Source organism: Eptatretus burgeri, chromosome 8 (assembly GCF_056783735.1).
Source record: "Eptatretus burgeri isolate ZD-2024b chromosome 8, Ebu_testis_v1, whole genome shotgun sequence".
Taxonomy (NCBI): domain Eukaryota; kingdom Metazoa; phylum Chordata; class Myxini; order Myxiniformes; family Myxinidae; genus Eptatretus; species Eptatretus burgeri.
This window is the reverse complement of record NC_140968.1, coordinates 58,562,473-58,581,666: the sequence shown is the minus strand read 5'-3', so window position 1 is coordinate 58,581,666 and position 19,194 is coordinate 58,562,473. Positions and strand designations below refer to the sequence as shown.

Below are 19,194 nucleotides of genomic sequence, written 5' to 3'. Positions count from 1 at the left end.
TCCCAAGTTTCGACCATTTATCTGTCAACCAATGACAAGACACGGTGCTATGACTCACGAATGACGTCACAATTTTTTTTTTTTTTGCACGATTGACGTCACAATTCTTCTTCTTCATTTGGTATGACGTCACAATCGACGCTGGGGACCTGAGTATGTGCCTTTTCAAGGTTTGATATCGTTCTTCATCCTTTTCAGCTGTTTCCCAAGTGTTTCCCCAAGGTTTGAAAACTGTTTTTTCCCAAGGTTTGAATTAATTTTTCAAATTATTAATTAATCTCAAGGTTTGACTTTTCCCAAGGGAAAGAGCTGTTTCCCAAGGGGTTGAAACCTGTTTTTTCTCAAGGTTTGAATTAATTGTTGTGCTTGGTAGACATTTGTGAATATATTTACAGAGAGAGGAGCGAGAGAGGAGGGGGAGAGAGAGGAGAGGGGAGAAAGGGGGGAGAGGGGGCGAGATATGGGGGAGAGAGGGGGGCGTCACAATTCAAGAGAGGGGGAGAGAGGTAGGGGGCGAGAGAGAGGGGCGGGAGAGAAGGGGGTGAGAGTGGGGGCGAGAGAGAGAGAGGGGTGGGAGAGGGGGAGAGAGGAGGGGGGTGAGAGTGGGGGCGAGAGAGGGGCGAGAGATGAGGGAGGAGAGAGGAGGGGCGAGACTAGGGGGGAGAGAGGGGGGGGCGACAGAGAGGGGCGTCACAATTCTTCTTCTTCTTTGTTTGATATGACGCCACAATTGACGCTGGGGACCTGAGTATGTTTCCCAGGTGTTTCCCAAGTTATGGCCATTTATGATACGGTTGGTCTGATCTAATTGAAACAATGCCCCAATCCAGTCGTCGTTTACGAGAGCGAAGGAATGAAGCCGCACATACTGGCATGCACCTATGGGCATGCACCTACGGGCCCGCATTAGTAATAATAATAATAATAATAATAATAATAATAATAATAATAATAATAATAATATGAGTTCCCTTCCAAGGAAATTTGACACAGAAGGAGGCCATTATTTCCATTAAAGCCGACTATTATTACCAACCTATGATTGTTTGTCCATGATTAATAATTTTAAATGCTGAGAATTAAGCAAAGAAGCAGCATTTACCACTTTAAAAGTCTTTGTTATGACTTGGACGAGGTTAGAACCACCGACCTCCAAGACTCAAAGTAGACATGATAACCATTACACCATTGAGTCTGGTAAAAACTCTTTTAATGTCAGAGAATCTTTTTACCCGGAATGTTTGGGACCAAGGGTGATCCAGACAAACACTATTTCTGGTTAAAGGATGTCGTTAATGAAAAAGAATAAAAAAAAATTTTTCAATGAACAAATTGAAAACTTTTTCTCATGGATGCTAGTGTGTTACATTGGACCCCAACCCAAACCTTAACAGCTAATCCTAAACCAAATAGCTAAACTAACCCCTTCCGCTCATTCTCTGTGTACATTGCAAGTACAGTATGACAAATATTAACTCGAGAGTTCATAGAACTCCTTAACCTGTGCAGTATTGAGAAAAAGGACAACAGAAGAGTCTTTTCAATTCTTGCTTTCCGTTTCTGAGCACAAGCCATATTTCCTACTAGCCACAATTTTTTCTGAATCTCGATATTCCCCAACACTGAGAGTGTGAGCATCAAATGTGGTTGGTTATGATGGTGTATACTGTGTCCAAGTACAGTATTGCTATAAACTGGAGGTTTTTGGAAGTGCCACCATGGCTATTTGCGTTCAACAGTGTTCAAGTATATAATTTAATTGAAATAAAATAAATGCTTTAAAGGCTGTAGATTTTTTTTTTTTAAAGAAGTTTACCACTGTTGATGAAGTGCTTTTTACATGTTTATTTAACACCTTATTTAACATGTTAAATTAATTATTTGTTCCTCTTGTTTGTGTCTTTTATGAGGTCCCAAAAACATCAACTTTCCTGTTTGGAATGATTTTCAATTTTGTTTGACTTCCAGACAGGAAGGCAGAGTAAAAAAAAAAAATCTCAGGACTCTGTGCGCATGCGTGCTCGGGACAAGATTCCGTCCAATTTGCCAAATTCAGAGCCAAAGTACTATTGAACTGCATGTTCGTGTTCCAATTCATGTTTCAATTCGTGTTTTAGAGTGTTCAAAATGTAAAATGAAATTTCAATTATGTAGTTCCTTGATCAAAGACTGATGACTGACAGACAGAGACAGAATGAACCAATTTCTTCACCCTGCTTTGCACACGGGGTGAAAAGATGCATTTTGCTGGCAGCAAAAACTCCAACAGAGTTTGTGCCCAAAAGCAACAAATATGTGTTGTGCATGCACAGTGGGAGCAAATTTTCAAGATCCTGGCTGTTTCCAAAATAATGCCACAAAACATGAAAAATTGGGGAAACAATAAATGAATTTTCAGATGTTGTAATGAAACTTTTTCTGGGGAAAATGGGTGGCCAAGGAGAATGTATAAATCGATATTTCAATTGCCCTTGAATGCAATGCATTGCACCTGAAGTGTAACATTAGAGTTTCAGGCATAGGTCGATAAAATCCTCTTTCTACTACAGTCACAAACTGCAAGTGATGAACTGCAGGATACCACTCACCAATGGAGTGAGACAAAAACATGACATGTGGAAGTATAGCTGGCTTCGGGCTTTACGCAAGATCCTCAAAATTGAGTTCATTTATACCGAATCGAATTACCAACCAGGAACCCTAAGTCAGCTTGTCCAAAAAGCTCCCAACACTGACAGCACTAATACACAAGCTTTTCGGTGCTTCTTCAAATAACGGTAGACCTACTGTTATAACTCGCAGCGCGGCGAAGCGGATCCCTGCCACAAGCATGGTGTCAGGCCTGATGGGGAGAAAATAAAAATGGAAAAATAGAAAAGGAGATGAAAAAAGAAACAGGAACATCAAGGAGATAGGTGAGGTACCCGATAACCCGCAAAGGTAAAGAGATAAAACAATACAGTTACAAGAAACAGAATATGAATGAGGAAACAACACTTTGTAGAAGCAAGAAAACTATGTTCCTGATAAGTTTGTAATCTGCATAAATATCAATGGTAAAATCCAGGGCAGCCAACTGCAGTCTGGAGAGGAAATGAAGAAGTAAACCAAATGACCACTGTATTGTCATCTACCAGGATGAGGTTACAAAAATAATTCATATTCGATGATCGTTGCCGAATATTTCAATCCATGATAAAATGCAGTGGAAAAATTTGTGGATGCATACGACTTGATGCATCACCCTGTGGCACGTAATCACATCAGGTGGTTATAAAATAGACATAATAAGCAGAGCTGTTTCTATGCAGGTAATGATGAACCATGCAAAGCTTGAATTCATTTATAGTAATTCACAGTGAGGGAATATGGCATTCTAAGGAAGTTTGGCAAAGGGTTTTATTTCTTTCTTTCTTTTTCTTGATCCTTGTGAAACAGCAAATGAGAGGTTATCCTTCGAAGTGGGTATTAGGAAGTAATCCAGCAAAATAAAAAAACTACAGATTGAATACAAATGGATTTGTGCTTTGAGTCGGAAGTACTTACGCTTCTGTCTGGCTCTGCGATAAGCTTAAATTTAAATTTTGTATGAAAGAAAAACTAAGGTGTTTTAAAATATAGTACCAATTTCAATACTCATGGAAGATCTGGAAAACAGAGGACAAGTCTGTTTCTTTGCAGTATGGTCTGTCTCTGGAATCTGTCTCTGTCCCCCTCCTGAGAGCACATTTATCTCTGAAGTATGCCTCCACTCCATGCCTTTGCTCACTTAAAATGCCACCACAGCCGACTTCACTCCTGATAAGGCCAAATGAAACAATTCTGTTTTTGCTTCCATATCTTGTGTTCCTAAATGCTCGCTCTCTGTCGCCACCCAACATTGTCACTCCCAACTGCTCCTGGAATATGTTTTTTGCACTTGACAAGGTGTAGAGGTTTCTCTCAACCCTCAACTCTGATTCTGCAACTGGAATGAATGGCATCAGTCCTAAATCATGTGTCCTAAAAACAAATAACAATCATGTGTCCGAAAACAAAATAAATAACAAATCATGTGTCCTAAAAACCTGCTCTGTTGCTCTTACACAAACGATTTCTGCTCTGTTCACTCTATCATTTGCTCGAGGTCATCTTCCAACTGCTTGAAAATCAGCGAACATCACTGCATTACATAAAAAGGTGCAAAACTTATCACTTAAGCTACACACCTGTTATTGTACTTCCAATCATTAGCAACGTCATGGAATACATCATCACAGTTGACATCAAATCCTTTTCTCCAACGGCCTCATCTCAGATCAAATCGGATTCGGACAAGGTCACTGGTCCTTTGGACATGCTGTTTCTGCTCTCCGAACATCAGATGAAGGCCATCAATGTCAGACATCAGATCAGAGCCATATCTCTAGACATCAGAGATCAGATCCATATCTTACAGTCCTTGCTCTCCAAACTCTCTGCCTATGGCATACAAGGCAAACTCCACACATAGCTTACTGACTTCCTCTACTTACATAGCAAATGCATGGCCCTCAACGGACCCCTCTCATTACCTCTCTCTGTCAAGGCTGGTGTGCCCAAAGTAGTGTTCTAGGCCCAGTCCTATTCCTGATCTTCATTAATGATCTCTCTGACTCTCTGGAACATCCTCTTTATGTATTTGCTGATGACTCCACCATCTGCTGTAACATCCCTCATCCTTCAGATAGGCAGGCAGCAGCCTCTTCCCTCTCTGCAGACCTTGATAGAATCACAACTGGTCAAACACTTGGAATGTCTTCCCATCCAGACAAATCTCAAACTCTCAATCTGTCTCTTCAAAAGGACCACATGGCAAAATCCCCAACTATTTTCTTAACAATCCTCTTGACGAACTTCAATCACTCAAACCTTTGGATGTCACTATCAGCTCTGATCATTTCTTGGGCAAACCAAGCTTTTAAGTTGGCCTCCAAAGCTAGTCACTGGCACTGGGCTTTCGCAACCATGCAAAGTCCTTCCTTGGCATGCCTGGACTCTTATCCATCTACAACGTGTTCATCTGCAGCTTGATGAAGTACTGCTCTCACCTCTGGGCAGGTGCCCCTGCCTTACACTTTTCCTACCATGTCAGCCAATTCAAATGGAAGACCAAGAAGGAACCTGAAGAAGTAAAGAGCAAAGATGGGGGCATCAGGAGGAATCTTGATAGGATTTGGGTTCCAGCCACTACTCCACAACCCTCAAACCCATCCAGATGCAGCCAAGTGAGCCTTACAGAAAATTTTCTGCAAGAATTCTCTTCTCCCGAGACAGATATATAACAAAAGAGAGAAATAGTGCTTTGATTTGCAATTACTTTCATATTTGTGGTCTCTCTGTCTTTCACTGTGTCCTTTCTGGTTTTGCACCCTCTGCTCCCACCATGTTCTGCTCCCTCACCCCGACCCCTAATATGTTTCTGCAGGTCATATGCAGTTTGCCAGTAACCCCCTTCTGGCGAAACTCCCAATACTTAGAATCCCTGCTCACCTCCATTGATTCATCCGCTTTTTTTCCGACTGTGGAACCAAATTCCACACTCTCTCCAATCTTATTCTTTCCTCCGAGGCTTCAAGACAGCATTTCACTGCCATCTCAAATAATCCCCCATCCAAAACTATAATCTTTTCTACCCCTGTTAACCCACCCCAAGCCCATTCCTTTCCCCCATGTGTCCTCCCTACCCTCATTTTCCGCCACATTTCTTGTGTCTCCAAGCCTCACTTAATTTTGTCCTTCAATCCTGCTGTTGGTGTGTTTTCCCCCTCACTTTATCCTATTCCTTTTGTTCTGTCATGCATTGATCCATTCAATTCTCTAGCTCTTCCATGAGCCTCGAATTTGTATATAAAAACAAAACCAACAGAAAAAGTAGTTGAGGCACTGATGTAGGGAAGAGGAAAATATGTGGAGAAGAGTGATGAAGAAGCATTGAGTGAGCATATATAAGAACAAAACAGACAGGGCAAGCAGACAAATAAAACAAGCAGTCATAGACTGGTACTTACGAAATCGTCAACTTGACCTCTGACCTTGTCTAATAAAAGCTGTCTCTAGAGAAGGTAGCGACGCAAACCAGAAGTTTCTACGATGATTCTGTACCAAACCATCAAAAATCGAATGTTTGACCTCACTGTGACCTTGACCTTTGACCGATTTTGACCAAAATCTAAACCGCACTAGCCATCACCTTCCTGAATCACGTGGTGTAATTTGACATTGGAAGCTTCTTCCGTTCTCGAGTTATCTGTACCAAACCATCAAAAATCGAATATTTGACCTCACTGTGACCTTGACCTTTGACCGATTTTGACCAAAATCTAATCAGCACTAGCCATCACCTTCCTGAATCACCTGGTGTAATTTGACATTGGTAGCTTCTTCCGTTCTCGAGTTATCGTGCCTACAGACAAACACACAAACAGAGGACGGAAGTCATCAATATACTTACAAAATCTTTAGATTTCTTAAGTAATAAAATTATTGCTCACCATCGGCAATTGTTTGATTTGCAGTATTTTTATGACCTCTATTCTAGTCTTACTCTTCCTGCCATGTCACCTCTCTAACCAGCCCTTAAAGCCACACCAGGTCACATGCATCACAGTCAGAAATCCTTTCCTTGTCACCTCCCCCAGGTTAAACTCGATGCTCACCTCCATTATTTAATCACCCTCTTTTCTCACCTGTAATACAGTACTATCTTTATGATTCCATTATCTCAAATTCTGATTACCACGAGTCCATTACCACGAGCTGATATTGATTCATGATGTGAAGGAAATTGAGGAAAGAAAATGACTGGACAGATTCAGGGAGGATGAAAGAAGAGTGGACAAATAGCAGAGGAGAGGAATAAGCTGGATTTGGTGAGGTTAACAAGGTACGTGCCACTCGAAGATACGCGTCTCCTCTCCAATACCCAATCACATCCAATGAGTTATTAGATATCGGGAACACTTAGGGAAAGGGGAACAGATTCATCTAAAGCACAATATGCATCAAATAAAAACGACACAAGGACGTCACATGAAGATTAACAAGGATCGAGAAACAACTCACAGTGGGAATTTGAAGAAATAAATAAAGGACAGTCAATAGCCTTATTGTTTCCACCTTGCTGACAGCCTACTGACAAATTCAGTGATTCAAAAGTGTACAATATTGCTCGAGTTTTATTGTCACAAAGATAAATATAGAAAAACATGTTTTTACTTGCGATGTGTGGCAGGTCTGCAAGAGCCCCACATGATTGTTGTAGTTGTTGGTGTTGTTGTTGTGCCTCGATTTTTGAAATATGCACCGATTGGTCGAACAGCTGCTGGATTCCACCCATATTTGGCGCTTGACTCCACCCATCATGGCACCCAGACAAAATAATATGGCCGCCATCTTGGTTTTCTGCTGAGCCCAAGACGTCAGGCCTCTCGGCCTCTGTTGATTATCCACTGCCCGGGTTTGTTGTGTCAGATTTGCATTGGCTTTGTTTGGGTCGAGTGTTACGACGAGAGACCCCAAAAAATCCAATTGTATGTCGAATAAAAATTATGAGTGAGATTTAATCAAGTCCGTCAGCACGCATGGCAAACACCTCCCTAAAGTTACTCCTGTGATAATTTTGTTAAACACCATCCGATTCCCATTGGCTTTGTTACTCATGATGCCTACCATCCGCATGTGTCTTTTGTTACCTCTTCCACAACTGAGTAAAATATGCTTCATTCATGATTAAAACTGTCCCAACACGGTGAAAGTCATCCGCTCGATCGATGTGTTCTTTTTGAAAGTTTTCCCCATCAACTTTTGTGTCCAATTTATTTGTTCTACATAAAACAAATTTGCAGTGAACTAAAAGCGTGAATGAGAGGTCACCACATCTACCCGCGATTTGTGTACGCGTAGGGGCTATTCAAAATTTGCTATTTTGTTTGGGGAGGGGTGTTTCCAGTCGCACGCAACACTGTTAACCGATGACTATTTTGTTTACCTCTAAAACAGAGCCACAGTTTTTGCATTCACATTTTACATAATGACAATGAGTAAAATAAATTGGTGAAAATTGTAGCGTGTGGCACTGCATTGCATTTATTTTTATTTTTCTATTCTCATTCCTACAAGTGATATGAATGAGAGCGGTGAACGGATTGGGATGACGTGCCTGGAATGAGGTGGGGATGTTGTTCAGTGGAATGGATCGGGCTCATATTTTCCACGCACCACTATCATTATCCTGCAAATTTAACTTTCGTCACTATCTGAAGATATAATGTGCCCTTCTCGTCATCTGATTTGTAATATTCCTTTTGGGGTTTGCGATTGTTCCTTTCGGAGTTACATCATTATTTTGAGTATATCAAGATCCACATTTCTAGGTCGTGTAAAACTCACATACCAGTTAACTAATGCCAGGTCAGACAGATATGACATCTCCTCATGTGTGATAATCTTCATGTGTGTTAATCTGCTAATTAAAGTATTTTCACACACATGATCATAAGCAGGGGCCGATGTGATATCTCATCTTCTCAGCACTAATCTTGGCATTTTTCATTGCCTGAAAACAGACTCAGCTGTCTGTCAGACTTGTAATTGATATTGAAGATATTGATGATAGCCATGAAGACCATTGGAGATTAATTGTATAATACCTTCAACAGCAAGGATGAAGAAGTTGAATGGACAGAGGAGGCGAAAAATATATATTTTGTGTCACAGGTTGTGACCACAGTGCAGTCATTCTTGTTTAATTCTGAGAGATACAGAAAACTTGTGGAACTGTATGCAGATTAAAATAAAGTTGCATGAGTGTCAAAGAATATGTGAGTATGGGATGGAAATAAATGTCAGGTGCAGTAACCACGGAGAGCAAAGGGTAGCAAGTGAGTGGGTGAGAGGCATTGAGGAGTAGTTACCTTGGCAATCTGCACGGCCCAGTTGAGCAGAAGCTGTGAGCCTATTCGCTCACGATGTTCACGTGTGTACTCGAGGAGGCAACCAAGTGGCATGAGCTGTGTGACGAGCTGCACGTGTGGAGTGAGGCAAATACCCAGCAGATGCACCAGGTGAGGGTGGCTCATGCTTGCCATGATGTAGGCCTCCTGCCAGAAAGCATATTCCATTTCAGCAGCTGATTTTTTTCTTCCAAAGTTATACACAGGGAAATGTGAAATACAAGGAAAGGTTGGTGCAGGAATATGCAATTCCACTCATTCAGCATCACAAAAACTTCGTCCATGTGCTTGGGATAAAAAGTACCATGATGATGAAAAAGAAAGGACACTTTGGATATTTTCATTTTATTTATAAGATATGCATTTTGGGATGGGATGGGGTCCAAGCACAAAAATGAATGCTCTGGAGGAGGGGAGAAGGGGGAAGAACCAAAAAGAGACATGGCAGGTTGGAGGAAGTCCATTTAGAAATGAACACATTTAAGCACACAATTATCTGCCAATCCATCCTTTAAGATCTGGAGTCATGGTTCTTGGGCCCAGTTTCATGGCTTGAGTCTCGCATCAAACACGAATGAATCTTAAGGGTCAAGCCCTGAGTCTCCATCGTGAAATATTGAGTCGAGTCCTGAGTCTAAAGGGACGTGTTTTGATGAGAGTCCCATGTCTCAGACATAGAATTGAGAGCTGCATAATGTGTGATCAATCATAAATAAGAGCTATCTGTTTCATCATGTGATTAAAGACTCGTTTCTTTCTCTGCTGACTGGTGTGGGTTAAAATTCCCATGGCTTCTCACTCCCAGCAACCCAGACTTGGCAAGTGTAGCAAGTCTGCCAAAGACCCTTAAATATGAGTCGAATTAGATGTCTTTTTCCGGCAGTTGACTGATATTGGCTGGTTTTAGGTTTCATAAGAGTGTGTGTGGATGTCTACTTCCCATTTTACTCACCCCAACCCACATATTTTGCACCCTTTTCCCATTATTGCTACAGTACCTGCTTTTCCTTTACCTTTTTGGATGCTTTGAAGTAAACCACATTTTATAACCAACACGCAGCAAAACAAAAAATGGCTTTATCAAGTCACAGGTTTAAAGAGTCAAGTATGAATATTCATCTGGTTTCTCTTTTTAAGCAGATAAGCTGTTCTCAATCACTACTTTTTGAAACATTGGTCCAAATGCCAACCACTTTCTGCACAAGCAAATTGATGTATTATATAAATGATCGCCTGCTTTATTCATAACCATTAAGTTGTGTCATACAGTCAAGCTTCTTCAAATACTTCTACTTAAACCATATCTCTACATAATCTCATCTATTGTAAACAGCGTTGTCTTTTTTGTATCCACTCTAATAACTAAGACTTGACAATACGACAACCATTATAGTTGCTCTCAACCGAATCCAGTCTCCTGGAGTTATCCTGTATACTTTCTACCATGACCAAACCAAACCAAATTATGTGATATTAATTTGTCCCATCTCACTTTTCTCATATAAGTGTCAACAAGTTATATGATGAGGTCAGGACACGATTGCAACAGGGTTTCAAAAAAAGGATGATTTCCTCTTCAAAGAAGGTAGAACAAATGACAATACTGACAACAATAAATAAATAAATAAGGAAAACAACTCGGTGACAACATGTAGACTACATAATAGAATGCCTTTCCAAAACTGCATTTTTGCATCATTACAACTGTAAAGTGGCTTGATTGGCAAGACTGTTAGTGTTATGGTGCATTCATTCAGCAAATCTTTGTTGTGAAGATCTCAATAATGTAACAGCTGATGGGGTTTAAATAGAGCGACTTCTCACGTATTTATTCTGGTGCAATTACACTTACTCGATATAATTCAAACATTTTTCTCGATCATAGATATCTTGGAAAAGTAGATCAATGTATGAGGGACAGTCAATTTATTTTCCCCTTTTCAAAACGTTTCCAAGCAAGATATGACCTGTTCCAACGGCACCAGGAAGTTCACCCACTGCTGGAAAAATGTGTGATACTGGCAGGAGACCACTAAGAAAATGAAGTAATATCTGTGCCAAGTCTCAATGTCATCTGGACCATTCCTTCAGGGTTTGGCAAAAAAACCTTTCGACTCCCCATCATATATGAGTAGAAGGAGTAGAGTAAGCTGTTGGAACATTTTTATAGTTTAGAGAAATGAATATTGAGCAGCATTCTTATATCTTTATGCTTTTCATGTCATTATATATTTAAGCTTTCAGTGGCTTAATGGGAAATTACAACCTATTTTACCAAGAATAGAACAGGTCAATTTTAATAAGAGATAAGAAAAGAATAAATGGGGAAGGGGGAAAAAAAAACATCCACAATTTTGCAAATGTAATATGCACATAGTCTCCAGATTCTCATAAAGTTGAAGTATTACACAAACGTGCAAATTTTCATTATTGTCCTAGCTTATCAATTACCTATAATTTTGGCTACAGGTGACATCATGATCAAAAGTAATCTTCAGCATCCACGCTCTTACCGTTTGCCTCAAATGCTCGTTGGTTTATTTTTCTGCAGGGTCTCAGGGAAAAGCTGTCACACACAAATCACGTGCACACATAGACACAGAGAAGCCAGACAACACAGCACTTGATTTTTTAACATACGACAAAAGTAGCCGTTGACCTTTGGGGAAGTAATTTCCCAGTGCTGTACTCAGGGTGCTGGTGATGCCATCTATTGGTGTTGCTTTTCTCTTTGCATTTTATGGAGAAATACTTCTCCCTCCGCCTCTGACCCCATGGGATGATAACCCACAGGCCACAGATGATAAGGTTTTGGCTACAGGTGATATCGTCAAAGGACAATCTTTAGCAATCACAAAAATTGAGTGGCTAATTCCAGCAAAGAACTAGAAGTTTGTATTTGCAGCACAAGATAATAAAGCACAAAGAATAAAATGATGAGAGTTATCTGACATAAAGGATCACAAAGCACTGATATTTTGGGCTTTACTCTCCAGCAAATGTGGACAAATGGTAAAACCCAAAACATCACCACTTTGTGATTCCGTTCCAGCAGATAACATTAATCATTTTATTCTCTTGTTGTGAGCAATCATGCTCTCACCAAATGGTGTGCAGTGTTGATGCTTTGACGATGCAATTGTCCCATCCCATCCCCTCTCCTCACGATAGCTTGTAACCCTGGATGCAACCATTTACATGTGCAGATTTTCATTAAACACCTATCACATGGGCAGTTTGATATTTACTGCTTTTTATACAGTTGTGCAAAAATAGCAGGTTTTTTTTAAACGTTTCCTGAAATATTGCAAGAATTACCATAGTTTCCAAACACCGCAATCCTACTTTTTATTACTGTATTTTATTTGCACAGTTAAAAATGTTGAAAACATCAACAACTTATAAACCCACATAGCAATTGCACTGCTGTATTGCTCTAATGTTTATTGACATCCGCAAACATTCTGTCTTCTTGAAGTAATCCCCACAGGTAGAATTATTCATTTCAAATTCAGAGCAGGCATCTGATCATTAAAAGGTTGCTCATTGAGATTACTTACTTTTTAATCAAAGGTCTCACTTTCCATGCATTTAATTTTCGAATTAGGATAGTGGATTAGTACACATATCATGAAATATTTATACAAGGTATTAAAAAGACAGAAAAGTATGTGGCCTTTAATAATGAGGACACTAAATATTCAGTGATACAACAGAATTTTCATATGAAATAAAAAAAAAAAAATATATATATATATATATATATATATATATATATATATATATATATATATATATATATATATAGATATATATATAGATATATATATATATATATATATATATATATATATATATATATATATATATATATATATATATATATATATATATATATATACAGGAGAAAATTAAATTAATATTCTAGGACAAATCATTGAAACCGACGGACTTTGTAAATAAAATAAATACGGTATGAAATAAACAAAAAAACAAAACTTTTACCTTTTTAATTTATTCCAAAACAGTGAGGTGGTTGAGGTTTAGAACATTACGTGCTCGTACTGTACTCATAACCTGCTCACCTTTACTCAGGAAATATGAAACCAGGAAATATAAATGTAAGACGAGACAAACACAGACAACCAAAATTCGATGAAGAGACGTCCGTAAAGGCCTGATCACACCTTGACGTTTTAGCCAACGTATGCCGATTTTTGAATTTTTTTTCTAAAACGCTGGCACACGTTGAATACGTTATGGGTAAGTTTTGATAACATTGAGAGCACGCTGAAAAACACTGCCATACGTCGTTGTACATTGGCTTTAAACGTTGTACTTTTTGGTTGTCCTCAAATTTTTTCATGCTTGAAATTTCACGACGTATGCCGGCGTATGACTCACACGTTCCGCTACGCTGGCCACAAGTTGTATGCACGGTCTGCGATCGTTGACAGACGTCAACACATGCTACTTGTAAGTTAATAATAAGTTGAGACACGCCGAGGTAATGTTTAGCGTACCCGAAACTTATTTCTAACCTATGATTAACGTGTTGTTGGTACGTTACGCGATCGTTGCCACACATCGACAGACGTTACTTTTAAGTTACTCATAGGCTGAAAGACGTCGGTATAATGGATCGTCCTTGCGTCAGCGTCCACGGCCACGGCCAGGACACTTATTTGCAGCATTCTTCAAACTTTTCTTCGGCATGATGAGGATGTTCACACTTCGATGTCTAGCTTGGCTATGATTCCAATTGTCCATCGGCAGCGTCTATTTAAAATAGTCGAGTTTGAGCGTTTTAACACGTTCAGAAGAAACGCTTCAAATTTCCAAACCCCAGCGTCAAAAAACAAAGGCGAGTGACAGCAATTTAAATCGTTCATTGTAAACAATGAAAATAGTTGAGTGGTAGCGTTTAAAAGTCGTTGAGTGTAAAAAAAATCCAATTGTTGAGCGCAAGAGTCTACTTTCAATCGTGGAGATGCAGCCATTTAAATCGTTGAGTTTATCATTTAAATCGTTAAATTGTTAAACGCAAGGATGATCCATCATAACCCACACCCTCCCCCTCACACTCACCTACTACTGCCAACATGAACAAACTACTACTAATACTGATACTACTACTAATACTAATACTGATACTGATACTGTTACTGCTGACATTGACATCGACTCAAAAAGGACTCGAAAACACTGTTGGGTTCCCATTTTATGAGCAGCATTTTTATATACAATTCCCAAAACCGCTGGGAACACGTCTTTATATGGCAGTTGTAAGCTAGAAACACGTTAATTTAATTTTTTTGTCGACCGGAAGACGTCATTGGAATACGTCTACATACGTCGATGTGTGTTGGGACTACGTAAAGAATTGGTTCAAAGCACGTCAAACATAAGTTAGAAATAAGTTTCGCGTAAAAAGACATTACCGCGACGTGTTTCGACTTATGAGTAGCTTATAAGTAGCCTTTGTGGACGTGTGTAAGCGTCCACATATCGTGTGTAAAACTTATCCCCATCGCATGCGAAACGTGTGTCATACGCCGAGTACGTCGTAAAATTTTGAACATGTTTAAAATTTCTTGACGTACTCTACTTACTACGACGTATGATAGCGTACTTTAGCATTCTACTCACGTATACCAAACTTACTCATACCGTATTTGACGTGCCCCAACGTTTTAGACACATTTTTCTTAGGTCGGCATACGCTGGCAAGATCGCCAAGGTGTGACCGCGATGTTGACACTTCCATTTCTACGGCAGTTATGATTCGAATTGTTGTGCGTCAGCCTTTTAATAGGCTACGTCACGACATCGTCGGCGATGCTTGCAACGCGCTATGCCTAAGTTAGACTATCGTTGGGCATCGGTTGTGTAGGCCGACAACAGGTTCAGCATTCGTTGGTATAAGTTATCTATAACACAACGAAACGTTCTGTGCCCATTACCAATGCGTTATACATAAGACCAAGTCGCTATGAATACGTCCGAATCTTTAAAAAAAATATCAAAAGTTCAACATAAGCCAGCGTTTTACATACATTTTAATACGTTGCCATCGCTGGCTAAAACGTCAAGGTGTGAAAGGGCCTTTAGTACCAGTTTTATTTTTCATGACAAAACATTGCATTTATTGATTAGAAATTTCAAAATTCAGCTTTAACTTTCCAACAAAGTGTTAAAGCCTTTTTGGCTTTGAAATATTTACAATTTTTTTTATTTTATTGTTGCAGAATCTAAGGATAAGCTCATAGTGGAGCTGCCACACCGACACAACCACAAACATGGACATACAGATGAATACATGAAACACAATGCACAACTGTAAGATGAGACAAACACAGACAATGAGTTTTGGGGAAGTGACTTCACTTTCATGGGACATTCTGGGTACCTGCGACACCACAACAATGGTGCCACCTTTCTCACTATACTCAGCAGGGCATTTCCAGAGGGATTTCCTCTTCCAAACGGTTGCCAACCTATGGGGATTGTTCATGCTCTTATCCTTTAAACTGCTGAACAGCAAACAAGGAATCAGCATGTGCCATTTTAAAAGGTTTTTGGTACGACTCAGTCGGGGTTTTAACTGCTGACCTCTCAAACTCAAAGTGGACATTTTTACCATTACACCATCAAGTCTGGTTAGCATTATCATTTCTTTCATTTTTCACGTTCGCAATATCATTCAGCGCATTATTTTTATCAGTCGCAGTATCTCCATCTGATTCTTTAAAAATAAGCCATAAATATCGAGACTTTTCTTCAAGGACACCAAAATTTGATGTGTAGCTGACACTGTTTAATTTAATGCATTGACATCTTCTTTTTTAGAATGATACATTTAGACTTTAGAGGTTTCTTTAAGTTAAGTCTTCTATTTAACATCTCTTCCGTCTTTAACTTAGGGGTATATTCACAAATGCACTATCACATCTAAAGGCCCGGTCACACCTTGACGTTTTAGCCAGGGATGGCAACGTGTTAAAATTTATGTAAAACGCTGGCTTACGTTGAACTTTTGATGTTTTTTTTTAAAGATTCGGACGTATTCATAGCGACTTGGTCTTATGTATAACGCATTGGTAACTACACAGAACGTTTCGTTGTGTTATAGATAACTTATACCAACGAATGCTGAACCTGTTGTCGGCCTACACAACCGATGCCCAACGATAGTCTAAACTTAGGCATAGCGCGTTGCACGCATCGCCGACGATCACGTGGCGTAGGCTATTAAAAGGCTGACGCACAACGATTCAAATCATAACTGCCGTAGAAATGGAAGGGTCAAAATCGCGGTCACACCTTGGCGATCTTGCCAGCGTATGCCGACGTAACAAAAAGTGTGTCTAAAACGTTGGGGCACGTCGAATACGGTATGGGTAAGTTTGGTATGCGTGAGTAGAACGCTAAATACGCTATCATGAGTCGTAGTGAGTAGAGTACGTCAAGAAATTTTGAACATGTTCAAAATTTTACGACGTACTCGGCGTATGACACACGTTCGCATGCGATGAGGATAAGTTTTACACACGATATGTGGACGCTTACACACGTCCACAAAGGCTACTTATAAGCTACTCATAAGTCGAAACACTTCGTGGTAATGTCTTTTTTACACGAAACTTATTTCTAACTTATGTTTGACGTGCTTTGAACCAATTCTTTACGTAGCCCCAACACACATCGACGTATGTAGACGTATTCCAATGACGTCTTCCGGTCGACAAAAAAAATAAATGAACGTGTTTGTAAGTTACAACTGCCATATAAAGACGTGTTCCCAGTGGTTTTGGGAATTGGTATATAAAAATGGTGTTCATAAAAGGGGAACCCAACAGTGTTTTCAAGTCCTTTTTGAGTCGATGTCCATGTCAGCAGTAACAGTATCAGTATTAGTATTAGTATTAGTAGTAGTTTGTTCATGTTGGCAGTAGTAGGTGAGTGTGAGGGGGAGGGTGTGGGTTATGATGGATCGTCCTTGCGTCCGCGTGTCCACGGGTAGGTTCATAGGCTGCCACTCAACGATTTAAATGGCTGCATCTCCACTATTGAAAGTAGACGCTTGCGCTCAACAATTGGATTTTTTTTTACACTCAACGACTTTTAAACGGTACCACTCAACTAGTTTCATTGTTTACAATGAACGATTTAAATTGCTGTCACTCGCCTTTGTTTTTTTTTTGTTTTTTTTTGACGCTGGGGTTTGGAAATTTGAAGCGTTTCTTCTGAACGTGTTAAAACGCTCAAACTCGACTATTTTAAATAGACGCTGCCGATGGACAATTGGAATCATAGCCAAGCTAGACATCGAAGTGTGAACATCCTCGTCATGCCGAAGAAAAGTTTGAAGAATGCTGCAAATAAGTGTCGTGGCCGTGGCCGTGGACGCTGACGCAAGGACGATCCATTATACCGACGTCTTTCAGCCTATGAGTAACTTAAAAGTAACGTCTGTCGACATGTGGCAATGATCGCGTAACGTGCCAACAACACGTAAATCATAGGTAGGAAATAAGTTTCGGGTACTCTAAACATTACCTCGGCGTGTCTCAACTTATGATTAACTTACAAGTAGCATGTGTTGACGTCTGTCAACGATCGCAGACCGTGCATACAACTTGTGGCCAGCGTAGCGGAACGTGTGAGTCATACGCCGGCATACGTCGTGAAATTTCAAGCATGAAAAAATTTGAGGACAACCGAAAAGTACAACGTTTAAAGCCAACGTACAACGACGTATGGCAACGTACTACGACGTATGCCAGCGTGCTCTCAATGTTATCAAAACTTATCCATAAAGTATTCAACGTGTGCCAGCGTTTTATAAAAAAAAATTCAAAAATCGGCATACGTTGGCTAAAACGTCAAGGTGTGACCGGGCCTTAAGGCTCACTAACATGATCGGCCTCAGCCCTGGGATCCTTTGTCCAAGGAAACGGCCAAATGGTTTATGTCTTCTACTGTACTGCATATTACTTTGTTCACCAAGGTTGCCAAAATTGACAGCACATGAACAGGAGGTAGATGGCTTGACCACATTTTCTTACCTTTAAAAGGGTTTATTTAGAATGAATATGGGGGAGAAGGTGGACGAGCCAAGCAGGTCAGAACAAACCATGCAAATCAACAGACACAAAGAGGGGAAAAGAGACACGGAAACATATATACAATGATGAAATAGAAAAAAAACAAATAAAGAGCAAATCTTAACCCACAATGGACATGCAGATCACACTTATATAAACATTAAAATTGCAAGTGAGGACTCTCCTTTGGTACTATGCACAGGGTGGAAGGCGATGATGCAGGCCGTTTTGGAAACCATTGATGAAGTAAACCAGTGATGAAGTAAACCAGCGATGAAGTCAACCAGCGACGAAGTAAACCATCCCTGAGGAGCACCTCGGGATGTGCACCCTCAACTATATCTCATAACCATCTCTCAAGGCACTTCTTCCTATGACTCCTCCATGCCAGCAGCTCTGGTCGGTCCTTTCTCTCCTCTGAAGGCTCTTCTTCCCAGTGTCAATCCTCCCTGCTTCTTCACACTTGAGTCGAGTCCTCTTCCAGGCCATTCTGCTCACAGGGTGGCCCCAGTAAAAGTAAATGTCTTTCCGTGAGTCTCAGCCCTATAGCACCACTGTGGTTGGTACACACTGGTCAGACAGATAGTGATGGCCTTTACGCAAACGTGTGACACGTGTGCCTTTTATCATTGGAAGTTTTCACCTGGCCCTGCCCACAAACAAGAGGTATTTACGCTTACTATTTTTTTCACCTTGATTATCCTGTCCATAAATTACATACGCTGCCTCGTCAGCATCACATTTTACAAGACGTCTTACTCTGACAGGTCCCTGTTACATGGCAATCTAACCTATTCAAAACACACGCACCATATAACACTTACCACAGTCTAACCAGCAATGGATCCCTCCCACCCTTCAACCCCTTCCATGTAACAATACGAAGTAATTTCATGAACAACAAACTTATTTTGGGCAATGAAGCATCAGCAACCCCCCAAAAAGCAATCTATTTTCATAAACATTTCCATTTAATTGAAGCTTCATTTTTGGCCAACACAGAACTTTATTATAATCACAAAGTCCAAATATACCTTTAATTGGAACTGCTACGATAAAGTTATTGCCTAATTTTGTATCATCATTGCCCTCTCCAAAGGAGAGGTTATTGCATT

General features: G+C 40.1%; 1 protein-coding gene across 1 annotated transcript in view; it reads right to left on the bottom strand.

The window, feature by feature from the left end:
- Positions 1-19,194, bottom strand: part of LOC147021817 (receptor tyrosine-protein kinase erbB-4-like) — a 504,112-nt gene that overhangs the window by 90,194 nt on the left and 394,724 nt on the right. Inside the window, exon 20 of the mRNA XM_085892208.1 lies at positions 8,934-9,119. Coding sequence (XP_085748334.1) covers positions 8,934-9,119 — 186 coding nt within the window. The remainder of the gene's footprint in view (positions 1-8,933; positions 9,120-19,194) is intronic.